Genomic DNA, 26,213 nt, shown 5'->3' on the forward strand with positions numbered 1-26,213 from the left:
CTGTTCTGTTCCTCTGGATTCTTGTACCCCAAGTGCATGACCCTACATTTTTTAGCATTAAATCTTAGTTGCTAATTATCGGACCATTCTTCGAGCTTCACTAGATCCTTCTTCATGCCATCCATTCCCTCCGGGGTATCATCCGCAAAGAGACAAACCTTACCAGATAGCCCTTCTGCAATATCGCTCACAAAGATATTAAAAAGAGCCGGACTTAGACCGACCCCTGCGATACACCACTGATAGCATCCATTTTCCTCAGAGCAAGCTCCATTTACCACTACCCTCTGTCTCCTTCTATTTAACAAATTTTTAACCCAGTTAGTCACTTTAGGTCCCAAACCAAGGGCACTCGGTTTATTTATCAGTCGTCTGTGTGGAACCGTATCAAAGGCTTTGCAAAAATCCAAGTACACCACATCTAGCACCCCTCCCACGCCCAACTGTTTGGTCACCCAGTCAAACAAATCAATCAGATTTGTTTGACACGACTTGCCTCTAGTGAATCCTCGGGTCCTGCAGTCCATTTGATTCAAGAAATTTCACAATCCTCTGGTATGGAAGCATTTCTATTAGTTTATTCACCACCGAGGCCAGACTGACAGGTCTGTAATTTCCAACCTCCTCCTTACTTCCACTCTTATGCAGAGGGACCACATCCACCTTTCTCCAGTCCTCTGGTACCACTCCAGACTCTAAGGAAGCATTGAAGATGTCAGACAGCGGAGCCACCAGAAGCTCTCTGAGTTCCTTGAGCACCCTCAGATGTATCCCATCAGGCCCCATCGCTTTGTCTGCTTTTAGTTTAGCTAGCTCCTCATAAATAGGCTTCTGAGAATTGGTCCTGGCCTACCATACTTCCATCCCCTTTTGCATTTGTTTTCTGCGGTCCAACCTCCAGCCTTTCATCCATGAACATAGAACAGAAATAATTGTTAAGCAGTTGAGCTTTATCCTTATCAGCTTCTACATATTCTTCCCCCTCAGCTTTGAGTCTCACAGTGCTGTCATGGCACTTCCTCCTGTGTGAAAAATGTCTTGTCCCCCAATTTTATGGTACCGGCTATCTTTTCTTCCATTTGCCTCTTTGCATTCCTGACAGATTTTCCAGCTTCTCCTAGCTTTTCAAGATATTTTTGCCTGTCCTCCTCTTTCTGAATCATCTTGTAATGTATGAAGGCTAACCTTATTTCATTTACCTTTTGAGAATCAGAGCAGCCTTCTTTTCCTCTTAACTTTTATTTACTTTTCCTAACATAAAGGTTTCGCCCACTGCTGTTCTACTTCCTTCAGCTGTTCCCATCCAATTAACTCTTTCCTGAGAAATTCCCCCATCTTGGCAGAGTTAGTTCTTTTGAAATCTAGGACCTTCAATCTCGAATAAGACCTCTCCTCCTTTGTCTTAATATTGAACCACCGCGGTGATCACTGGATGCCAAATGATCTCCCACTGTAACATCAGAAACATTCTCCCCATTTGTGAGCACCAGGTCTAGGATAGCTCCACTCCACATTGGTTCCATTACCCACTGCTGAAACAATTCTACCTGTAGAGAATCCAAGATCTCTTTGCTTCCAGATGACCGCACAGCAAAGACACTCCAATTAACGTCTGGCATGTTAAAATCACCTATCAGTAGTACCTCCCATTTCCTAGTTACTTTGTGGATGTCTGCAATTAAGTCTCTGTCCATTTCTTCAGACTGTGAAGGTGACCTATATATTACACCAATGTGAATACATTTTCCTTTTCCTCTTACCAGTTTAACCTACAGCACTTCTTCCTTGACCCATATGTCCTGCAGTTCTAGATTATAGCCAGGTATAACTATATCCCAGTCATGGCTCTCCATGAACCACGTTTCCGAGACTGCCGCTAAATCCAAGTCAACTTCTATCATTGCAGCCTATAGATCTAGAAATTTGTTTCCCATACTACGGGTATTGGTATACAAGGCTCTCCTGATGTTACTCATGTCACAGTTGTGCCCATGTTTCGTGCTCTCCTTCTTCTTGCCACCTGGTGGCTGGAATGGACCGTCTGGTTACTGTCACCTGTTCCAGATTTCAGCCTAATCCGGTCCGGATCTTCCAGACTGCCAGACTTGCTCTTTTTGTTTGAACCTGCACAGCACCCATAGTTGCCTGGTGATTGCTGCAGCTGAGCCTCAGCTGCTGCTGGGCTTATTAGCCAATTTGAAACCTTTCTGCTTTGCCTTTGCATCGCCTTAGGCCCTGGTTTGTTGGTGCTTGTTGCACTTCTGCTTTGTGTGGGTTCTTGCCTGAAATTCTTGTCTGTTTTCAGTTAGTCTGTGTGTAGTTAGATTAGGTTGTAGTTTGTTTTCTAGTCTTGTCTCTGGGTTATGATTTTGTGTTTAGTCCTTGGCTGCTCTGCAGCTTTCAGTCCTGTCCTTTAGCTTGTCCTTTCCCTGCCTTGCTGCCCCTGTATATTCCTTTCCCCTCTGACCCTCAGTCCCTGTTTAGCCTAGTTGGGATCCTGTTCCTGCCCTGTCCTGTAAGTCCTGTCGGACACCTGCAGCCAGGGGCTCGACTCCTGGTGAAAGGTGGCCATGTGTCAGAGTTCTGCCCTGTCTCTGGTGTAGGGTGGTTTTGCCTGCCGCTGCCACTCCTCGGCAGTGGCCCAAAGGCTCACAAACCTAGTTCCTGCTTGGAATACGTGACAACTCTTCCTCTCCCCCTTTTCTATAAGGGTATTTGATGTCTTATCTTCCTGAGGGTTAATTACTATGGGGCTTTTCTCACCCATCCCCAGCAAATTTAGTTTACAGCCCTCTTTAGTACTTTAGCCAGTCTGTTACTGAAGACACTTCGTCCCTTCATTGAAAGATGGACATCATCACCACTCAGTTGCTCTTGGAAAATCATCCATGGTCCAGGAAACCGAAGTGCTCACATTGGCACCATCCACGCAGCCACACATTTAGCTCCAGGGTACGAGCTTCCCTTATTCGGCCTTTTCCTTCGACAGGAAGGATTGAGAAGAACACCGCCTGTGCAACTTGGTGCTTTACTCTCTGACCCAGACCCATGAAGTTACTTTTCATATGTTCAATAGAATACCTAGAAGTATCATCTGTGCCAACATGGATGAGCAGCAATAGGATTGTGATCAGTAAGCTTGATGAGTCTAGGCAATCTTTCCACTACATCTCGAATCTTGGCACCAGGCAGACAGCATACCTCCCTGGACACTGTCTGATCGGCAGATGGGCGCCTCAGTACCCCTCAGCAGAGAATCGCCAGCAACCACTACCTTTTGCTTATTGGCCACCGATCCAGCGGCTTTGGGATTATTGATCATCGTCTCCTCTTGTTGAGATGTTTTCAGCTCTTCTGCCTCCAGGTCTATGAACTGATTCTTCAGTTCAACAGAAAATGGAGTTGGGAAGTTGGTGACTTGTATCCAGCTGAGGGGCGTAGCTACGTGGGGCCACAGGGGCATGGGCCCCCACAGATTACACCCTGGCCCCCTCTACATTTGACACCCCCCCCCCCCCGCCGTCACCGTCTGCCCCGCCGCCGCAGCACTACTACTACTACTATTTAGCATTTCTATAGCGCTACAAAGCGTACGCAGCGTTGCACAAACATAGAAGAAAGACAGTCCCTGCTCAAAGAGCTTACAATCTAACCAGGGGCATAGGCAGACCTTGGCGGGAGGGGAGGCCAGAGCCCGAGGTGGGGGGGCACTGTTTAGCTGCCTCCCCCCACCGCCGACCCCCCCTGCCACTTTGGACCCCCCACTGCAAACCCACCCCCCGCCACTTTGGACACCGCTGCAACCGCAAACACCCGCCCCGCCACCGCATCAGGTACCTTGTTTGCTTGCGGGGGTCCCCAAACCCCGCCAGCCGAAGAGTTTTCTTCAGCGCCAGTCGACTCTGGCACCTTCATTGCGGGATCATCTGTTTCTGACACCTTACATCCTGCACCGTGCATGTAGCCCCGTGCAGGATGTAAGGCGTCAGAAACAGATGATCCCGCAACGAAGGCATCAGAGTCGACTGACGCTGAAGAACTCTTCAGCTGGCGGGGATTGGGGACCCCCGCCAGCAAACAAGGTACCTGATGCGGGGGGCGGGCAGTGGCGGGGCGGGGGTTTGCAGTTGTGGTGGGGGGTGGGGTTTGCGGTGGGGGGGGGTCCAAAGTGGCGGGGGGGGGGGGGTCGGCAGTGGGGGGAGGCAGTTGAACAGTGCCCCCCCCCCAGTTCGGGCTCTGGCCCCCCTTCCGCCAAGGTCTGCCTATGCCCCTGGTCCAGCTGTCCTCTTTCTGCACAAGATTTTCTCTCCCTTTGCTGGAGATCCCCAATCTTTCAACATGCATCTCCAGGATGAATTTCTAGTTGTCACAGACGCTTCTTAGTTTTGCCACCTGCTCTCTAAGCTCTTGTACAAAGAGAGATAAAGGAGGCTGACCATTATTTTGTATGCTATACATCAATATTTTATTGGAATCGGCTAAGAACAGTGAGATTAGTGGAATACAAAATATTTATTTTATTGACTTAAGAACTAAACTAGCCACCAGTAAACCAGGAGCAGACAACCTCGCGAAATACTTCAAAGAGAAAATTGTTCAATTGCGAAAAAAATACCTGTCAGCACCATTGACTACGCTGAACTCCTTGACCACCTAGACCCAGATCCTGGTGTATACCCAGCAGACAGAACCTGGACCAACTTCAAGACATTATCGGAGGAAAACATCTTCCAAACGCTCAAAAGATTTGCCAAATCTCACTGCAAACTAGACACATGCCCAAACAACCTTATGACATATGCCCCTCAACAATTTATAACGGACCTAACGAATCACTTGAACTATATGTTACAAAACGGACTCTTCCCGAAAGAGAGAGGAAATATTCTACTTACCCCTATACCCAAAGATGTGAAGAAAAGTGTTAGTGAAATAACCAACTACAGACCAGTAGCATCAATTCCCTTAATAACCAAAATTAACGGAAGGGATGGTGACTAAACAACTCACACACTACCTACACAAATTCTCAATATTACACGACTCCCAGTCAGGATTTCGTTCAAACCACAGCACAGAAGCAGTACTAGTCACTCATGACTAAATTCAAACAAATGATCGCAACTGGCAAGAACATACTACTTCTACAATTCGACATGTCTAGCGCCTTCGACATGGTTGACCATGGAATACTATTACATATCCTTGAGTACTTCGGAATCGGAGGTAACATTCTCAAATGGTTCAAGGGTTCCTAACCACAAGATCATACCAAGTGACATCCAAATCGACCACATAAGCCACATGGATACCTGAATGCGGAGTCCCACAGGGATCCCCCCTCTCACCGACACTATTCAACTTAATGATGATACCCTTAGCCAAACTACTAACAAACCAAAATCTCAACCCATACATATACGCAGACGACGTAACGATCTACATCCCATTCAATCAAGATTTAAAGGAAATCTCCAATGAAATCAACCAAAGTCTACAAATTATGCACTCATGGGTGGATGCATTTCAGCTGAAATTCAATGCAGAAAAAACCCAATGCCTAATACTCACCTCTCAGCACAGCACAACACGAACAAATTCACCACCATAAACACACCTAAACTGAATCTTCCAATCTCAGACACCTTAAAAATCCTTGGAGTCACCATTGACCGACAACTAACACTTGAGAACCATACGAAAAACACAACCAAGAAAATGTTCCACTCAATGTGGAAATTAAAAAGAGTAAGACTTTTCTTCCCAAGGTCCGTCTTCCGAAACCTGGTGCAATCAATGGTACTCAGCCATCTAGACTATTGCAACGCACTATACGCTGGCTGCAAAGAGCAAATAATCAAAAAACTCCAAACAGCCCAGAACACTGCAGCTAGACTCATATTCGGTCATACAAAATATGAAAGTGCTCAAACCCTACGAGAAAAGCTACACTGGCTCTCAATCAAAGAACGCATCACGTTCAAGATATGTTCCCTAGTTCACAAAATAATTCATGGGGATGCCCCAGCCTACAAACTCCCTGAGCCCATACGCCGGGCCCCTTCCCTACCCATCTTCAAATCATTGCTCAAAGCCCACCTCTTCAATGTCGCCTTCGGCACCTATATCTAATCACTACACCTTTTCTCAGGAAATCTAAACTACCCCAACTTGACATTTCGTCCTTTAGATTGTAAGCTCTTCTGAGCAGGGACTGTCCTTATTTGTTAATTTGTACAGTGCTGCGTAACCCTGGTAGCGCTCTAGAAATGTTAAGTAGTAGTAGTAGTAGTACATGTCAGACCTGATAGACCTACCACCCAGGAATGCCAAAAAATCATCCCGCACATTCCTCAACCTTCACTTCCCCAACTGCAAAGGTTTAAAATACAAACTAACGCATGCGTCAACCTTTTCCTACCTGAGCACACAATTCTGGAACGCGCTGCCGCGTAATTTAAAAATGAACTATGAACTTACCAACTTCCGCAAACTACTGAAGACCCATCTCTTTAACAAGGCATACCACAAAGACCAACAAATGTGAACCCCTCCACATATATCCAGAAAGACTTACTTATAGGCATATTTTCAAAGCAGTTTGGGAGGCTAAGTTCCATAGGTTTCTATGGAACTTTGGGAGGCTAAGTGCTTTGAAAATGAGCCTCATTGTATATCTGCTTGTTAGACTACTATCTTGTCTTATTATAATCATGTCACCCAAGATCTGTCTGTAATACTAAATATCTATCTTATCATGTATTTCCATTATTCATGAAGTATTGTAAGCCACATTGAGCCTGCAAAGAGGTGGGAAAATGTGGGATACAAATGCAATTAATAAATAAATATTCACACTCTTGTAATACCGGTAAAACATTTAAATACTCATATTAAACATTATAAATTCAAATAATTGTTGAGGAGAAAAAAGCTTCAGAGTCAAAATGGTTTTGTCCGTTGCTCACTCTGAGGATTTTTTTTCCTTCCCAACAATTATTTGAAATTATAATGTTTAATATGAATATTTAAATGTTTTACTCGTATTACAAAGGTGTGAATATTGATTATGATGGCAACAGGTTTACTGGTGGAGAGCAAACAATTTTTATTTTGGGTTCCCTTTGTCCTATTTTCCTTTTCTAGTTTGTATTAAGACTAAACTAGTCCTTCCTTCTGTTTTCTTGGTTTGATTTTGCTCACCGAATTGTTGTTGTTTTTTTTTTAAGGGACTTTTTATTGCTTGCTAGGTGTGTCAAACATGTGGCCCATGTACGGCCTACATTGTAGTCTCTAATGCACATTCTAAATTTAACATCTGGAGCTTGATATTCAGTTGGCAGCGAACAGCATTTGCTGATTGCCGCCGGCATCAAATCTAGAAATTCAGCGCTGGGCTATTTCCAGGTATAGGGAGCCGCCGGCTAAAACATAGATACTTAAGTGCGATATTTGGCACCTAACCGGCTATGAAGAACTGCATTAAGGGCTCCTTTTACTAAGCCATGGTAGCGATTCCCACATGGCAAATGCCACGAAATCCACACCAGAAATCACTACCGCAGCTTTATAAAAGGAGCCCAAAGATAGGACTGTGTTTTATGCAGTTACTTTAACCAGCTAACTGCCTGATCTGTCCCTGGAAAGCCGCAAAATAGCTGGTTTCGGCTTGAGCACTAATCAGGTATTTTCAGTGCATTATCCGGTTAAGTGCCACTAACAATGCCCGGTTCATCCCATACAGGTGATTTAAACAGCCAGAGTGCTGTTTAATTCACCTCCCCAGGACGTTTAAATATTTTTGTATATCGGGTCCTTGGTTACATAGTATAAATTTGACTCCTAATTAATTGTGATTCATAAGTATATGCCATACTGGGACAGACCGAAGGTCCATCAAGCCCAGCATCCTGTTTCCAACAGTGGCCAATCCAGGTCACAACTACCTGGGCAAGATCCCAAAACAGTACAATACATTTTATGCTGCTTATTCTGGAAATAAGCAGTGGATTTTCCCCAACTCCATTTTAATAATGGCTTATGGACTTTTCTTTTAGGAAAAAAACATAGTAAATGACGGCAGATGACGACCTGAGCGGTCCATCCATCCAGTGATAAACATAAGAACATGCGTTGCCATACTGGGACAAACCAAAGGTCCATCAAACCCACTTTCCAACAATGGCCAAGCCAGGTTACAAGTACCTGGCAAGATCCTAAAACAGTATAATACATTTTATGCTGCTTATCCTAGAAACTCTTCCTATTGCACAATGGCCCTGCAGAGATTTAAATTAATTACAGTACACATTGGGTTGGTTTTACTTCTGAGTTACTGGCCATATACTTGGAAATGTAATGAGATGAATGGAAATGCAATGCAAGGTTCCATGTTAGGAGTCACTGACCAAGAAAGGGATCTCAGCGGCATTGTTGATGATACGTTGAAACCTTCTGCTCAGTGTGCTGCAGCGGCTAAGAAAGCAAATAGAATGTTAGGTATTATTAGGAAAGGAATGGAAAACAAAAACGAGGACGTTATAATGCCTTTGTATCAGTCCATGGAGTGACCGCACCTCGAATATTGTGTCCAGTTCTGGTCACCGCATCTCGAAAAAGATATAGTGGAATTATAAAAGGTACAGAGAAGGGTGACGAAAATAATAAAGGGGATGGGACAACTTCCCTATGAGGAAAGGATGAAGTGGCTAGGGCTCTTCAGCTTTGAGAAAAGACGGCTGAGGGGAGATATGATAGAGGTCTATAAAATAATGAGTGCAATGGAACAGGTAGACATGAATTGTTTACTGTTTCCAAAAATACTAGGTCTAGGGGGCATGCGATGACGCTACAAAATTTAAAATGAATCGGAGAAAATGTTTCTTCATTCAACGTGTAATTAATCTCTGGAATTCATTGCCAGAGAATGTGGTAAAGGTGGTTAGCTTAGCAGGGTTTAAAAAAGGTTTGGGCAGCTTCCTAAAGGAAAGTCCATAGATCATTATTAAAATGACTTGGGGAAAATCCACTGCTTATTTCTGGGATAAGCAGCATAAAATGTGTTGAACTGTTTTTTTTTTTTTTTTTGGGGGGGGGGGGGGGGATCTTGCCAGGTATTTGTGACCTGGATTGGCCACTGTTGGAAATAGGATGTTGGGCTTGATGGACCTTTGGTCTGTCCCAGTGTGGCAATACTTATGTACTGTTCCAGACTTTTCATACCATAGTAAAAGTAAAAATGCAAAACTGAAACCTAGATAAAATCTGCTGTCATGAGATTTACTTTAATTTTATCTACCAGTTAACAAACTCAATTTGGCACCTGATATTTATCAACTTTGTCCATAGTGGTATAGCCCTGTGTGTTTCAGAAAATAAATACATAATAAATAGAAAATTGTTATCTGTAGTCTCAATATTTTGAAGTATAACCTTGGCACATCAACACACACCTGAAGCCTCTTTATTTTCTGAAGTTTCCTTTATTGAATAAATATAATTTACTCACAGTCAGATGTTCAGTAGTGTTGCCCCAAGGCACAGAGACTCTGTAATTCTGAGAGCTGTTTCAGTGGTTGGAAGTAGAAATCTGAAGAAAGGCAGCTTTATTGCAGAGGTGGGAAAATAGTTAAATAGGTAGAAGTAGCTCAGAGCTGGGTGACTGGAAAGTGCAATATCTCATTAGGGAGATATGTTGCAAGTGGATTTTCCCCAAGTCCATTTTAATAATGGCTTATGGACTTTTCTTTTAGGAAGCTATCCAGGCTTTTTTTTTAAACCCCACTAAGCTAACTACTTTTACTACATTCTCCGGCAACAAACTTCAGAGTTTAATCACACGTTGAGTGAAGAAATATTTTCTCCGATTTGTGTTAAATTTACTTATTTTTTAGACTCATTGTGTGCCCCCTAGTCCTAGTATTTTTGGAAGAGAACCAAATCTTTGTGCTGCCCATCGATGAATGTGCGGCTGCCATAGCGGCCCATCATAAGTCATGAGTTTGACACAGGGCCGTGCCTAGGGTCTCTGGGGCCCCTTGCAGACTATCAGTTGCCCCCCCCCCCCCCCCATGTGGCACAAGATGCAAAGGAAATAGGAGCTGAAAGATGGAGTGCATCTTTGTGGGATTGCTGAACAAATAGAGGGTTTACAACCACTTAGCTTTTCATGCTTTCATGTTCACGAAATTAGTAATTAAATCTTTGATATCTAACTGGGCACATATATCATTCTCAATAGCAATCATGGCAAGGCTTACAAGCCTTTCTTGCGAAATACTTGATCGCAAATAATCCTATATAATAATTCTCACCTCCAACAGGATGGGCCTGGGACCGTGCCTCCCTAGGAAGGTGGTCTGCTAGGCAGGCACGCACTGACGTCAGTGACAGCTGATACCAAAGCAAGGGGAGGAGTACGGAAACACGCAGAGCGTGTTTCCCTACTCCTCCCCCTGTGTTACAGCCCACTGCACCCCCCTTCTGCGACCCAGTCGACCCCCCCTTCTCGGCGAAAACCGTCCCCCGCCACCGACCAGTACCTGTGCTGACGGGGGACCCCAACCCCCGTCAGCCGAAGTCCTGTGCTGGCCTTCGCACTGTTGCTTCTTTAATGAAATTTGGTTCAAGTTCCTCTGCGTGCGACTGATGTCAGATGCACGCAGAGCAACTTGGACACAAAATCATTGAAGAAGCAACGCCTCGAAGGCCAGCACAGGACTTCGGCTGATGGGGGTTGGGGTCCCCCATCAGCACAGGTACTGGACGGTGGCAGGGGTCAGTTTTCGCCAAGAAGGGGGGGTTGACTGGGTCGCGGAAGGGGGGAGGTGAAAACGGAGGGACAGCAGAGTCTGGAACAGGGAGGGAGGGAGGGTGGGGGATGGCCTTGCTAGCGCCTGTTTCCTTCCCTTTTGAAACGGGCATTTTTTACTAGTTTTTTATGATTTTTAACCATGAAAATGATCGCTCACCACTTGCCACACTGACAGGAATTGTCAGCAATATTCTTAGAAACAAATTGCTATACATTGCAAAATAAGATAGCAGATGTAAATTCTCAAAGTGGACATATTCCAAACACTAAAATGAAAATAAAATGATTTTTCTCTACCTTTGTTGACTGGTGACTTTCTTTTTCTGATCATTGATAAGTGTCTGACTCTAAAGTTTAGCAATTTCATTAAAGCAAAATATATTTTCACATATCACAGACTCTTCCCTATCCAAGGAGAATCTTTTATATAAAAACAAACACCAAAAAAAACAATCAGATTTTCACTTACCAGCTGTTCTACACTACCTCAGCTAAACTTCCTCTGAAACTACTGTTGGAACCATCAGCCAATGAAATGGCTTTTAGCTGTAGCTATCAGGTTACTGATAATTATGCAAACATCATTGCAGTCATGCCCTCCTCTCAGTGTACAAGCTCAGAGAAAAAAAACCCCCAAAAACTTTGAACCACTTACAGATTTTAACAATTACACTATTTAGTTTTTATTTCTCCCCAGTCTCACTTGCACACCTCCCTCCAAACCTGGCTGTTCTCTTTAATTTGAATGTTGTTCAAGCTCACCCTGAATGAGGAGTTTGTCCCACACCAAAGACATAAATAGCACTGGTTGTATTCTTTCAAACAGCTTCAGCAGAGCCTGCCTGCCTGCCTCAGTGAGCACTGTGGTCGAAGAGGGGAGGGCAGGGGAGAGAGGAGAATCACAGCTTCAAGTAAAACATTTTGCAAGTGAGCTGACCTCAGGAAACGGTAGGCGCCCTCCAGAGGTCGGCGCCCCCCTGCGGTGCTTACCTCGCTTACCGTGTTAGCAAGGCCCTGGTCTACCTTATATGAATGTTCATATCCAGTGCATTTTTTCTAACAAAAAAGGTGCCGGTACTTACATGCTAGGCCACCCTTCAGGGGTGGGGTGATGACTGAGGACCCACCCTACAATAGCCAGGCTCCCCTGCAACCAGTCACAGAATCTATGACAAGACAGAATTGGTGTGTAGAGCCTGAGCTCTTTCATTAAAACTTGGGGATCATCGGTCAATTTTAACAGACAATGGAAAAGGTGCCGGTACTCAGTACCCCCAAGTACCCCCTCAAAAAAAGCCCTGTTCATATCTAACAGTTACCTTAATGAAAGAAACCCTGGCAAGAATGTTTACTGACAAGGTTTTGCTTTTAAAATCAGATACTCACTGTTTTCTTTCCTGTTTTTGGCTTTAAATATGCCTTTCTCTCTTTTTTTTTTCTTTTACCTGCTTGTTCCTCTGCCTCCGAGAACATAAGAGTAGCCATACTGGGTCAGACCAATGGTCCATCTAGTCCAGTATCCTGTTTTCCAAATAGTGGCCAAGCCAGGTCACAAGTACCTGGCAGAAACCCAATTAGCAGCATCATTCCATGCTACCAATCCCGGGGCAAACAGTTGCTTCCCATGTCTGTCTTAATAGCAGACTATGGACTTTTCCTTCATGAATTAGTCCAACCCTTTTTTAAACCCAGATACACTAACCGCTGTTGCTACATCCTCTGGTAAAGAGTTCCAGAGCTTAACTAGTTGTTGAGTGAAAAAAATATTTCCTTCTATTTGTTTTAAAAGTATTTTCATATAACTTCCTTGAGTGTCCCCTAGTCTTCGTACTTTTGGAACGAGTAAAAACTCAATTTTCTTCTACTCGTTCTACACCACTCCGGATTTTTATATTCCCCCTTTTGTTTGCTTTTACAGCCAGCATGGTTGTTTGTGGATTTTGACAACTGGAGAGACTGGGAAGGTGAAGAAGAGAGTGAAATGGCCCAGGTGGAACATTATGCAGAGGTAAGTGCACAAACGTGGCTTTGACGGGCCACATTCCTAAATATATGACCTGTGGGAACATATGTATTTCATATGGATGCAGCAGGCCTGGGTTTCTCCCAAGCACTCCATTAGCATATGATTGGAATGTGGCATAGGATCAACCAAACATGCTGCACCAGTCCTGATTTTGCCCCATTGTATGCCTGGAGTTGTAGTTTATATTATCTAAGGGAATAAAATGGGACATTCAGAACTTCAAATCCATGCATGCTTTGGAGAAAAAAAAATAGGATTGGGTTAGCCTGTGCGGTCAGCCTGGGTCTAGGAAGCAACCTTCTGTATGGGATCACACTAAGGGCAGATTAAAGGGGAAGGAAATGGGGTATTTATACCAGGCCCCCAAAATACATTGAAATGCTAACTAAACTTTTTATTCCTATGACTTTTAAATGTATTTTATCTTTTTGGTTTACTAGTACACTCCTGCTCCTATTTCTTCCAGCTCAGTCAGAGATAAGCTAAGATCTGGCACCATGCTTCTTCATTTATACTCTCTAGGGAGTTTCTCCCCCCCCCCCCCCCCCCCATCTCCCAGTCTCATACTTTACCCTATTGCAGTGACAGTGCTGGGCTGGAGGACATGTAGCCTGGCTCTGCTCAGAACCATAGAGGCATTACTCTTTACCAGAGCTTCCCACACTGTGTGTTGGGACTCCAAATGGGATCAGAGAAAGTGCATTTACAGTCATGACCTGCGTGGGCTCTCCAAAGGTGCAGCGTTATTATGGATTTCCAGGAGGGGTCACACTATTTTATTAGGCTGTGATCACAACCACAACAAATTGATGAGCATGCTTTACACAATGACCACAATTCCCTTACACTCTGGAGCCTTTAAACGATTCATTTGCAGCGTCCCAAGCCCCAGTCATTTTTTAAACACATTTTAGGAGGGGTCACATGTTGAATCACTTACGTTCCTTAACTCCTGCTACCTTTATCCAGCCTTGGATCACAAATCATTTTCTGCCAGTAGTAGATTCTCCTGTACAAAAATTACCATATTAGGGGGTGCTGGCATCTGTCATTAGAAACCCACAATAAACTTTAAAAAACAGGTGATCCTAATCACACGTTTAATTTGAGGTACTTGTATCAGAATCGGCCATTGGAGAGAATAAATTCTATTGTGAGGTTAATGATTGCCTGGGCTGTCACTGCACGTTAGATCTGCACATGGGTCCCTGGGGTGATCACATTCAACATGTCTGGATAACTTCTAGATGCTAAAGCAGTGCTGACCGCACTTTTTTGGGCTCCCTACATCTTGCCAGCTGCAGAGACAATTGAGTTGGCTGGACAGAGTGGTGGAAGCCTGTCCTGCAACTCCCCATTGTTCATTTTCCTCTTCCTGAAGGCCAGCACATGCTTCGCCCACATTTCAAACATGCTCACAATGCTGGGCTTAAGAAAGAGGGGGAAAATCAGCATGTTGGTGTTGCTGGTGGGCACAAAGCTAATTTGCCTATAGATTGCTCTGGCATTGATTTTTGTTATCCATAAGGAGTAGCCTAGTGGTTAGAACACCCAGCTGACAACCAGTTCAAATCCCACTTGTGATCTTGGGCAAATCGCTTAATCCTCCATTACCTTTTACTAAGCTGCAGTAAAAGCTGCCTTGCGTGTGGCAGGGGCATAGCCAGAAGCACACTTTTTTTTGGGGGGTGGGGTGGGGGGAGGACAACAACCAAAGTTGGACTGAGGGCCAGATGCACAAAGCTTACAGTGCTAATGTTTGCTTTAGACTGGTTCTAGCCAGTCTAAAGCAAATGTTTAGGTACTTAGTAATGCACAAAGGGGTTTTCCATGGCTCTAATGTGTGCTGTTAGCAACCACCGAGAACCCTATGCAAATATATTACAATGAGCACATTAGTATTCTAATGAGCTCCTTCATAGTCTAATCTGTATTCCAGGGGATGCACAGCTCCAGAGCAGCCTTAATTTAATGAGCAAATTTTACGGCTGCTCTGGAGCTGTCGGAGAGGAGAGAAGCACAAGCAGGCAGCTGCAAAGGCTGCCTACTTGTGCTTCCTACCTCTCGCCTCCTGGAGCCCCCCCCCCATTTTTTTTTTAAATTTCCCTGGTGGTACAATGGCCTGCAACCCCCCCCCCCCCCACCTTTTAAAAACATTTTCCCTAGTGGTCCAGTGGACCATGGCCCCCCCCCCCCCCCCACGACCCCCGAACCTTTTAAAATCATTTTCCCTGGTGATCCTCTGGGTGGGGCTAAACACCATATAAGGAATTCCTTATATGGTGTTTAGCCCCACCCAGTGCACTGGGAAGGCCTGGGCGCCGCCATTTTGTTCCTGGCAGGAGGAAGGAGCTACTGCTCCTGCCTCCACCTTATTGTAAAGGTACAGGGAGGGGCAGGTTAGGGGTCGAGTACGGGAGGGTGTGTGTGTGCACGCGCAGGGGAAGGAGTTCGATGTACAGGACCACCAGGGAAAATGTTTTTAAAAGGTTCGGGGGTAGTGGAGGGGGAGTCGCGGTCCACTGGGGAAAATGTTTTTAAAAGGTTTGCAGGTTGTGTGTGTGTGTGTGGGGGGGGGGGGGGGGGGTCGTGGTTCACAGGACCACCAGGGTGTTTTTAAAAGGTTTGGGGGGTCGTGGTCCATTGGACCACTAGGCTAAATTAGAAAAAAAATTGTTGGGTCGGGGAGGTCCAGTGCATCAGAGAAACTCGCAAACAGTGAGGATGCACAAAGGAGGATCCATGTAGCTCATTTGCATGCAATCTCCTTTATGCATCACTGTCTGTTAGCGAGACAGCTGTATTTTACAGCTGCCTTTGTGCATCGGGGCCTAAGCCAGTTATTCTCTCCCTCACCACAACTGTAACTGCAGCCTTGAGTTATACCTTTCCTGGTAGGGATGCCAAGCCCTGCCAACCACAGAGGTCTCCTCCAGGAGTCCCGCCTGTACTGCCAGAGCAGTGCTCAAGTCGGCAATGCACTTCAGCCGCCATCAGCACTCCTGTGCATGCTCAGTTCAGTCGCTGGTGGGGGAGGGGGTTGTCTTCCAAGTACCTCTCTGATCCAGTATGGTCTCTGATTAAGCACTGATCTGCAGCGCTCTAAAGCCAGCTTCAAGAACTGAATGGATAATTACTTTTTCCTCACTCCATCCCTCTTATAAAAATAAGGCACACTAAGCTATTGAAAATGATAAGACCCAGGTGGCAGAGGTGTGGCTACCATTGAGTATGCCCGGCAAAATGCCCAGGGCCACCCAATGGTATGAGCTGCCTGATATTGGAGCCCCCTTCCCCCACTGCATCCAGGTGCAGCATCTGCCTATCTCTACTCTCCTCCCCCCCAACAACCGACAATCCTCCAACTGCTGGCAGGTTGCAACACAGTTAGCACTGAAGGCTGCTCCCTGTCCAGCGGGGCCTTTCCTCTGCTGCGTTCCACCTCTTTGATGCAACTTCCAGTGGACAGGACATGGCACAGGAAAGGCTATACAGGACAGGGAGCAGCTTTCAGCATTATTTCTGCTGCGACCTGCCAGCATTTGGAGGACTGGGAGGTGGAGGGAATGGAGTTAGGCAGATGCCAGACCTATGCGGGTGAAGAGGGTGGAAGATGCTTGACCCAGGCGCACTGGTGGGGGGAGGAGAGAACCTGGATCAAAGGAGAAGGGGAAGAGAAGGAGAGAGATGCCAGACTTGGAGTAGGGGAACAGAGGCAGAGATTGCACTTGGGGGGGGGGGGGGGGGGGGGCTGGTGAGACACTGGCCCAATTGGAGGGAGAAGATGCCAGACTACAGAAGGAAGGTAGGTGGGTGGGTTGGTGGGGGTCAAGGGGGCACAGAAAGAAGGGAAGAGGGAGAGATGAGGAGGGACAGCTTAAGCAAAGAGATGCTGGTTCTGGAGGGAGCATAGGGACAAGGACACAGAGACAGAGGGGAGACACTGGATAGGACTGATAGACACATAAGAAAAATGGATGGTGGACATGAAGAAGAAATGTCAAAAGGACAGGAGATCCTGGAGAAAGTTACGAAAAAAAAAAAAAAAGCATTAGACAGTAGGACCAAAGCAGGCAACAAAGGTAGAAAAAAAAAGGGTTTTTTTTTCTGAATTAATTGTAATATGTCAGCTTTAGGAAATGTGCATTCTCCTCCCCCTCGGTCCCTAGTACCTTGGGAGCAATGGGTGTTATGGGGAGGAGGGGCCATGGGGCCCATTCAATCCTAGCTATGCCACTGCCAGGTGAGCAAACCTCAGACCCCAGGGAATATTTACTGGAAAGCTCAGTAGCTCCACCTACTAGTTTGATGCATCCCAGGCATCTTTGTTGGCTCTCCAGTGAACACTTGAAAATAAAAGTTGAATCCCTGAAAATTACTTATGCTAGAAAAAAAATTCTCCCTATGAAAAATAAAAATTTCAGGACAAAGATGTGCACATAAATAATTTATCTCAAAGGTAGAAAGATTCAAGGATAATGAACCAATAGATTTTTAGCATCACACACCTTAAATCTCTATATAAATTCTTGTAATAGAGCTTCCATAGAGGTATATTAATTTATTTTATTTTTTATTTTTGTTACATTTGTACCCCGCGCTTTCCCACTCATGGCAGGCTCAATACGGCTTACATGGGGCAATGGAGGGTTAAGTGACTTGCCCAGAGTCACAAGGAGCTGCCTGTGCCGGGAATCAAACTCATGTTCGGGTTGGTTGTTGGTCCTGGGGAACTGTGGAACTATTTCTCCAAAACTAAGTCCTAAGTGATAAGTGAAACATAAACAAGTCTATCAACTTTTTTCAAGTGTGTGGTTGCTCAAGTTTTTTTATCAGCTATTAAATACTGTATTCATTAAAAAACAAACAAAACCGCAGTCATCATCGGGGTCACTAATAAAGGTACTCCAGGCATACAGGCAGGTGTCTGGGTTTACATTGAACATGAGGAAATCGCAGGTACTTCCGGTAGAAGAGGGGGGAAGAGTGCGACTGGGGCCGGGGACTTCAGATATCTTGGACTGGGGGACCCATTAAGTACTTGTGTTTATGGATTCCTAAGAATCTAAAATTGTTGTATGCATGTAATGTGGCCCCGCTCTTGCAGGACACGATTGGAAAGTTGCAGCTCTGGACGGCGTACCCCCTATCATTGCTTGGCAGAATAAATCTATTCAATATGATGCTCGCTCCAAAATGGATTTATCTTTTTCAGATGCTCCCCTTGTTTTTGAGAGCTAGAGATGAGAGAGCACTCACCAGAGCAATGCAGTAATTTTTGTGGAGAGGGAGGCAGCCCAGAGTGTCATTTGCTGTCCTTCGGAAGGCGAGAACACATGGAGGCCTGGGCTTGCTGAATGTACAATATCTATCAGTTGCATGCGCTATGAGACATATTAATGACTGGTACAGAGGAACAAGCGACTTTTCTGCTACAACATTAGAACTTGCAAGTCTGGGACCCAATCACTTCAGCTGGCAGATTCATTCCATACCGAAACGTAGCCCTGGGGGGCTGGGAACCTCTCAGTTCCTCAGAACAGTGAGGGCAGCCTGGAGATGGCTTTCTAAACATCATAAATTCTCAGCAGCAAGTATGCCTTACCTAGCCCTGCACCACAACCTGGACTGCCTGCCAGGCACTGACTCGGTAGTGTTCGCACGCTGGTGCATGAAAGGATTGAGCTACTTGTATCATGTGCTAACAGGAAATGGACAGCTGCACAAGTTTGCAGACTTAAGAGAAAAATATGGTTTGCCACTGACAGACATCTTTGCATATATGCAACTACATCGTTATGTGCGGAGCTTAGGCTGGAAAAACCTCAGTGAGGATGTACAAGAGACTCTCCAAGAGGCGCTAACTCTGGAAACTCAAGCACACATACCCCTGAAATTTCACCACAAGTTTCTAAGAGAGACCACAAAGGATCTTAATTATGATCTCTTTGCGTCCAGTTGGTCGGAAGATCTGGTGGTGCTAGTGTCCGGGACGCAGCTAAAGGCCTGCCTATTGGATACTCAGTCATGGGTGCAAGATGTACAACTCTGGGAACTACAGTTCAAATTTATATTACGTTTATACAGAGCACCTACATGGGCTTATAGGGCGGCACTCAGGACCTCAGATAACTGTGCCCAATGTGGAAGACCCAGGGTGACACTGGGACATATGTTTTGGCATTGCCCCATAGTTGAGGTTTTTGGCTCCAGGTATTTACCCAGGTGTCGACTATGTGGTCACGCAGGATCACCCCAACACTGCTACTGTTGATGGACAGATTCCAAATAGCAAAGCCATGAGTCCTAGGCCTGACCGGATTCTTGAAACTAACTGTCCTGATGGGGAAGAAGGCAATTCTCCTCTGCTGGTTAGACTCGACAGTGGTGCCTCCATTGCTTTGGTGAGCACAGATGATAACATTGTTGACAATGGAATGATTAGGTATAAAAGCCATAACTTCAGAAAGAGGAATTCAATTCCAGCGGGTTTGGGAGCGGTTCTGGGCCACCCTGACACCGGTGGCGCGGAGCCGTATCCTGAACCAGTAAGCCTAGGTCCTCCAGTCCTTTCTGATTGTAACTTGGAAGAAGGGAGGGAGGTAGTAAGAAGGGAATGGTTAGGGAAAGACAGAAAGAATGTTAGCAGAGGGACCTTTGGAGAGTCATGGGATAGGAGGTAGTGTTCTATTGAGGATTAAAAACTGGTTAAAACATAAAAAACAGAGAGTAGGGTTAAATGGTCAGTATTCTTGATGGAGATAGTTAGTGGGGTTCCCCAGGGGTCTGTGCTGGGACCGCTGCTTTTTAACATATTTATAAATGACCTAGAGATGGGAGTAACTAGTGAGGTAATTACATTTGCTGATGACACAAAGTTATTCAAAGTCGTTAAATCACAGGAGGATTGTAAAAAATTATAAGAGGACCTTACGAGACTCCTGTTCGGAAGGAAGGGATTCTCAGGAGCTTAGCGGAGATTGGATGGCAGAGGCGGGGCTGGTGGTTGGGAGGCGGGGTTAGTGCTGGGCAGACTTATACGGTCTGTGCCCTGAAAAAGACAGATACAAATCAAGGGGCTGGTGGTTGGGAGGCGGGGCTAGTGCTGGGCAGACTTATACGGTCTGTGCCCTGAAAAAGACAGATACAAATCAAGGTAAGGTATACACAAAGTAGCACATATGAGTTATCTTGTTGGGCAGACTGGATGGACCGTGCAGGTCTTTTTCTGCCGTCATCTACTATGTTACTATGGAAGACTGAGCGTCTAAATGGCAGATGACGTTTAATGTGAGCAACTGCAAAGTGATGATACATGTGGGAAAGAGGAACCCGACTTATAGCTACGTCATGCAAGGTTCCACGTTAGGAGTCAACGATCAAGAAAGAGATCTAGGTGTCGTCATTGATGATACGTTGAAACCTTCTGCTCAGTGTTCTGCAGTGGGTAAGAAAGCAATAGAATGTTAGGTATTATTAGAAAAGGAATGGAAAACAAAAATGAGGATGTAATAATGCCTTTGTATCGCTCCATGGTGCGACCGCACCTTGAATATTGTGTTCAATTCTGGTTGCCACATCTCAAAAAAGATATAGTGGAATTAGAAAAGGTGCAGGGCGACAAAAATGATAAAGGGGATGGGATAACTTCCCTATGAGGAAAGGCTAAAGCGGCTAGGGCTCTTCAGCTTGGAGAAAAGACGGCTGAGGGGAGATATGATAGAGGTCTATAAAATAATGAGTGGAGTTGAACGGATAGATGTGAAGCGTCTGTTTACGCTTTCCAAAAATACTAGGACTAGGGGGCATGCGATGACGCTACAATGTAGTAAATTTAAAACTAATCGGAGAAAATATTTCTTCACTCAACGTGTAATTAAACTCTGGAATTCGTTGCCAGAGAATGTGGTAAAGGCAGTTAGCTTAGCGGAGTTTTAAAAAGGTTTGGCCGGCTTCCTAAAGGAAAAGCCCATAGACCATTATTAAATGGACTTGGGGAAAATCCACTATTTCTGGGATAAGCAGTATAAAATGTTTTGTACTTTTTTGGGGATCTTGCCAGGTATTTGTGGCCTGGATTGGCCACTGTTGGAAACGGGATGCTGGGCTTGATGGACCTTTGGTCTTTCCCAGTATGGCAATACTTATGTACTTATGAAACTATTTGATGATAAATGTTTAACCGTTGTTTGCATTGTATTTGTAATTTTGCTGTCATCAATAAAAATGATTTCAACATAAAAAAAACAAACAAAAACAATAATTATCCAGAAAAGAATACGTGATGATTGTTTGACATCTCTGTCTCTATTCTCATTATGGTGGCATGCGTCTTACTGTGTTTATCTTCAGTAGGAAAATATCATCATATTAAAGGGAAAAAATTAAACCTACATGACTCTCTAATCAGTGAACTACTTTAACTGATAAATAAATAAGAGGGAACTGTAAGTGCAGCTGGCTTTGACCCTGGCAACCAGGGTTTGATTCCCACTGCAACTCCTTGTGACTTGGGCAAGTCATTTAATCCTCCATTGCCTCAGGTACAAAAAACTTGGGGGCACATTTTACTAAACCGTGTAAGCGTCTACACAAGCCCAATGTGCGCTACAATGGAGTTACCGCCTGGCTACTGTGTGGTTCTTGCAGTAATTTCATTTTAGGCACATGTCTGAAAAATATTTTTTATTTTCAGACACACGTCACATGGCATTTGGTGCGCGTAGGTCATTACCACCCGGTTACTGCGTGAGATTTTACTGCTAGGTCAGTGGCAGGCAGTAAGGCCCCAGACCCACAATGGACACGCGGCAATTTTCATTTTGCCACATGGACATTTTCAGCAAAAATTTTAAAAGGCACTTTTTACAGGCGCGCTGAAAAATGATTGTGTGTGCCCAAAACACGCATCTACACCACCACAGGCCATTTTTCAGCGCGCCTTTGTAAAAGGGCCTCTGAGATTGTGAGCCCTCTAAGGACAGAGAAAGTACCTGTATATAATGTGTACAGCACTGGGTATGTCTAATAGCGCTACAGAAATGATTAGTAGTAGTAGTAGTAAGATTAGCAAGAAATAACTGTAAATAGTGCTTCTATTTTGTTCATTTAAACAACATCCAAACTATACACTTCAGCACTTAGCAATAGATATGTAGCAACCTATGGGGTGAATGAGCTGGCGTTTTTGGAGTAATTGGACTGGTAAACAGCTGCTTGAAGAGGAAAGAGAATAAAATATTTTATTATAAAACTAAAGCAGAGGGTTTGATTCTTGTCTGGACTCATAGTGGCAATGTTAAAAATCATGTTTTCATGGGTTTCCTAGACCTGGGCATTAGGGCACAGTTCCTCAGTACTGCAGATACAATCTGAGTGTACTTTCTCCTTTGATAATGCTACAGGTACATTTCTTGTCCTTATAGTGTTGCAGGCACAATCTGTGGGTGCATTTTCTTCTCTCATAACGCTGCAGGTAGAGTATATGGATGCATTTTCTCTCCTCACTGCCTTTTGTTTTCTATTTATCGTAGATGATCCAGAAAGTGAGCGATAGAGGACCCCCTCCCACAATGGATGATCTGGATGTATGTACTACCTATGACACTGTGACTCATAAATTCAATGTTGATATGTAAGCTATTGGTAGGGTTGCGACGTCAGTACAGGTCTGGTTTTACCCTATTATGTCCACAGGCTTGTAGTTCCAATTTTCCCTGTGAGTTTAAAATCAGAACTACAAGCCTATGTATGAAATCAGGCAAGACCAGGAACTAGACTAGCTTGTTCCTTATGACATATAGAGGAATATTTTTAAAGCACTTAGACTTACAAGTTTCATAGTAACCTATAGAACTTTGTAAGTCTATGTGCTTTGAAAATGAGCTCCTTAGTCAGATCAAGGAGGTTTGAGTCTATCTGGCCAATTATTAGGTGGCAGTCATGGCCAAGTGTTTAAGACGATGGACTAGAAATCCACTGAGGTCTCCCCATGCAGGTTCAAGTGCTGCTGACTACAGGGCTGCAACTTTGTTGACTGAAAGTTGCTGAGAATGGCTATGTGGAGAGTGATGAAGATAAAGTGAGCATGCTAAACAAATACTTCTCCTGGAGGTTCATGGAAGAAAACTCTGGAGAAGGTCTGCAGTCAGCTGCCCTCTTGGGGATTCACAGAAGAAAATCCTGGAGGTCTGAGGTTGGCTGCTGAGGGTATAACTGGAAATGGGGTGGATCTTGCAACAATCACAGAAGAAAGTATTCATAAACAGCTTGAAAATCTGAAAGTGGACAAAGCTATGGGGACAGATAGGATATATCCCAGGATACTGAGTGAGGTCAGAGAAGTCCTAGTGGGACCTCTTAAGGATTTATTTAATAGATCTTTAGAGATGGGAGAGATTCTGCAGGATTGGAGATGAGTGGATGTCGTCCGTCTTCATAGAAGCGGAGATAGGGAAGAAGTGGGAGGCCGGTAAGCCTCATGTCGGTGGTAGGAATAGTAATGGAGTCACTGCTGAAGGAAAATATAGTTAACTTTCTAGGAGCAAACGGGTTACAGGATCCAAGGCAACATGGCTTTACCATGGATTTCAGCAAAGCTGTTGATAAAGGCCCCTCACAGAAGACTCATGAATAAGCTGAGAGAGCTGAACTTATGACACAAAGTGGTGAACTGGTTTGAAAACTGGTTGACCAACTGGTGGCAGAGGGTGGTGGTGGTAGTAAATGGAATTCCCTCAGAGGAAAGGTAGGTGAGTAGAAGTGGAGTGCCTCAGGGGTCGGTGCTGGGGCTGATTCTGTTGCTGAAGAGTTAGAAGGAAATTGTATTTTTGTGGATGACACCAAGATAGACAATAGAATAGATAACCTGGAGGGAGTAGAATCCATGAGATCTCCAAAACATTAGAAGAATGGTCAACGGTCTGGCAGTTAAAATATCAACAAGTGCAAAGTGATGCAAGTGGGCTGCAGAAATCCAAAAGAAATGTATCGGATTGGATGGGAGAGATTGGCAAGTTTGGCTTAGGAGAGGGACCTTGGAGTGATGGTGTCTGAAGGTAAAGAAACAATACAGCAAGGCGGTGACTGCGGCCAGAAGGATACTAGGCTGCATAGAGAGGGGTACAACCAGCAGAAGAAAGGTGGCGTTGATGCCTCTGTACAAGTTGTTGGCGAGGCCTTGTGTTCAGTTTTGGAGGCCATATCTTGCTAGGGATGTAAACAGATTTGAAACGGTTCAGAGAAAAGCAACAAAAACTATATGGGGTTTGCATTGCAAGACGTACGAGGAGATACTTGATGACCTGAACATATATATATACCCTGCAGGAAAGGAGAAACAGAGGTGACGTGAATTATATGTTCAAATATTTGAAAGGTACTAATCCACAAACAAACCCTTTCCAGAGACAGGAAGGTGGTAGAACTAGAAGACGTGAATTGAGGTTGAAGAGGGGATGACTCAGGAATAACATGAACAGGTATTGTTTTCACCTAGAGGGTACCTGGAATGCCTTCCCATGGAAGATGGTGGAGATGCAGATGGTAACAGAATTTAAAAATGTGTGGGATAAATACAAAGGAACCCTGTTTAGAAGGAATGGATCTAAAGAAGCTTAGTGGAGATTAGGTGGAAACACCAGTAATTGGGAGCAAAGGCAGTGCTGGTCAGACTTCTACAGTCTGTGCCCTAATCGTGGCTGGATAGATTCAGCTTCAGAAGTTGGAGAACAAGGCCAATGCTGGGCAGACTTCTATGGTCTATGCCCTGATCGGGCTGAATAGATTTGGATGGGTTGGAGTGAAGCATTCCGGGGGCTTCAATGACAGCTTCAGAAGTTTTATGGTCTATGCCCTGAAAAGAGCAAGGAGAAATCAAGATCAGGTCAAGGTATCATACCTTATACTGAGTTTATCTTGTTGGGCAGCCTGTATGGACTTATCTTTATCTGTCATCATCTACTCTGTGGGCTGAAGCCAGTAGGTGGAACTTGTCACCCTATCAATTTCATTGGCAGCAGTTGCACTGAGGAGAAAACCTCCTTGGGTGGAGACCAGTTTCAGATGGCTGCCGACTAAGGGTCACGGAGCCGATGCTCCTCCAGAGACCCTGACCTGAACGTGGCCAGAAGCAAGACCGCCGGCCACCGGAGCATCTGATCACCAACCACCAAGCTACCTAACCCAGGCGCCAATCACTGCCGAATCACCGCTTCTCCACCGCGCCAGAGGACCCTCCAGACGAGCCGAAGCCGATGATCCCACCCTACCGCGTGGGCAGCTTTCACCTGGAGGACCCTTACCTGACCGGGGAGGACGGGAAACCCGAGAGACGGAGCGACCGGAGAATCGGACCGGTCCCACGGCGATCCGAGAGCAGCTCCTTCCCGGACAGGAGCTCTGGTGAGTTGGCGCTGACGGTCCATCCCTGCTGAGTGGCCTAGCCAGCCCTAACATCGACGCACCCGGACATAGAGGCCGGGTCGACCAGTGCGTCGGAACTGTCCCACGACGGCCCACGGACAACCCACTTCCGGACACCTGAACCCCACGAACCGAACGCCGATACACTCCCGCAACCCAGCACCGAAAGCGAAGGAGCACTCGGGCCAAACGGATTGCGGAGGGTATGAGAGAGCGGCAGGAGGAACCACCAACATCCAGCGGATCAGCGTCGACCGAACAACACGAAACCAGCTGATCATCCCGCCGATACCCTCCTCAACGTGACACCCACCTGCAATCTAGTACCGACAGCGAGGGAACCCCTGGACAAACCGAGGAGAGTGCCGGAAAGCACCAAACGGAGCTGCACACAGCGGATTAGTAGTCCCACGTGGCTAATAACTCACTATGGGCTATAAGTTGTTCATCTTGACCACGGTAACAGCAGTGGCGTAGCCACAGGTGGGCCTGGGTGGGCCAGGGCCCATCCACTTAGGGCTCAGGCCCACCCAACAGCAGCACATATTTAGTGCTAGCTAGTGGGGATCCCAAGCTTCGCCAGCTGAAGATCCCCCTCCCCTGATGATGCTGAAAACACTGCTCTCCACTTCAGCAGTCTAAGCTTCCTAAGCTGCTGATACTGGCCTCATCACATTGGTGGGGGGTGGGGGGGGGGGGGGGGAGGAGAACACTTGGTGCCCACCCACTTCTTCACAAGGCCCACCCAAAATCTGCTGTCTGGCTACGCCCTTGGCTAACAGACTCCACAGCTTACTTACATGTGAGTGAAAAATTCCTCAGATGACTTTTTCAATCTGATAGTCATTGGTTTCATGTGAATAGAATAGTAATGTCTTTTAACTTGTTGACTTAAACCTCAAAACGCTATTTCTGTACCCTACCGTAATTCACTGATCTGTAAAACTTGCC

The 26,213-nt window shown here is 45.4% G+C and overlaps 1 protein-coding gene across 1 annotated transcript in view; it reads left to right on the top strand.

The window, feature by feature from the left end:
• LOC115481413 (alanyl-tRNA editing protein Aarsd1-like) overlaps positions 1 to 26,213 on the top strand; it is a 194,239-nt gene that overhangs the window by 18,134 nt on the left and 149,892 nt on the right. The window contains exons 5-6 of the mRNA XM_030220501.1: positions 12,732 to 12,821; positions 22,373 to 22,426. Of these exons, the coding sequence (XP_030076361.1) occupies positions 12,732 to 12,821; positions 22,373 to 22,426 (144 nt within the window). The remainder of the gene's footprint in view (positions 1 to 12,731; positions 12,822 to 22,372; positions 22,427 to 26,213) is intronic.

This window comes from Microcaecilia unicolor, chromosome 12 (assembly GCF_901765095.1).
Source record: "Microcaecilia unicolor chromosome 12, aMicUni1.1, whole genome shotgun sequence".
Classification (NCBI taxonomy): Eukaryota; Metazoa; Chordata; class Amphibia; order Gymnophiona; family Siphonopidae; genus Microcaecilia; species Microcaecilia unicolor.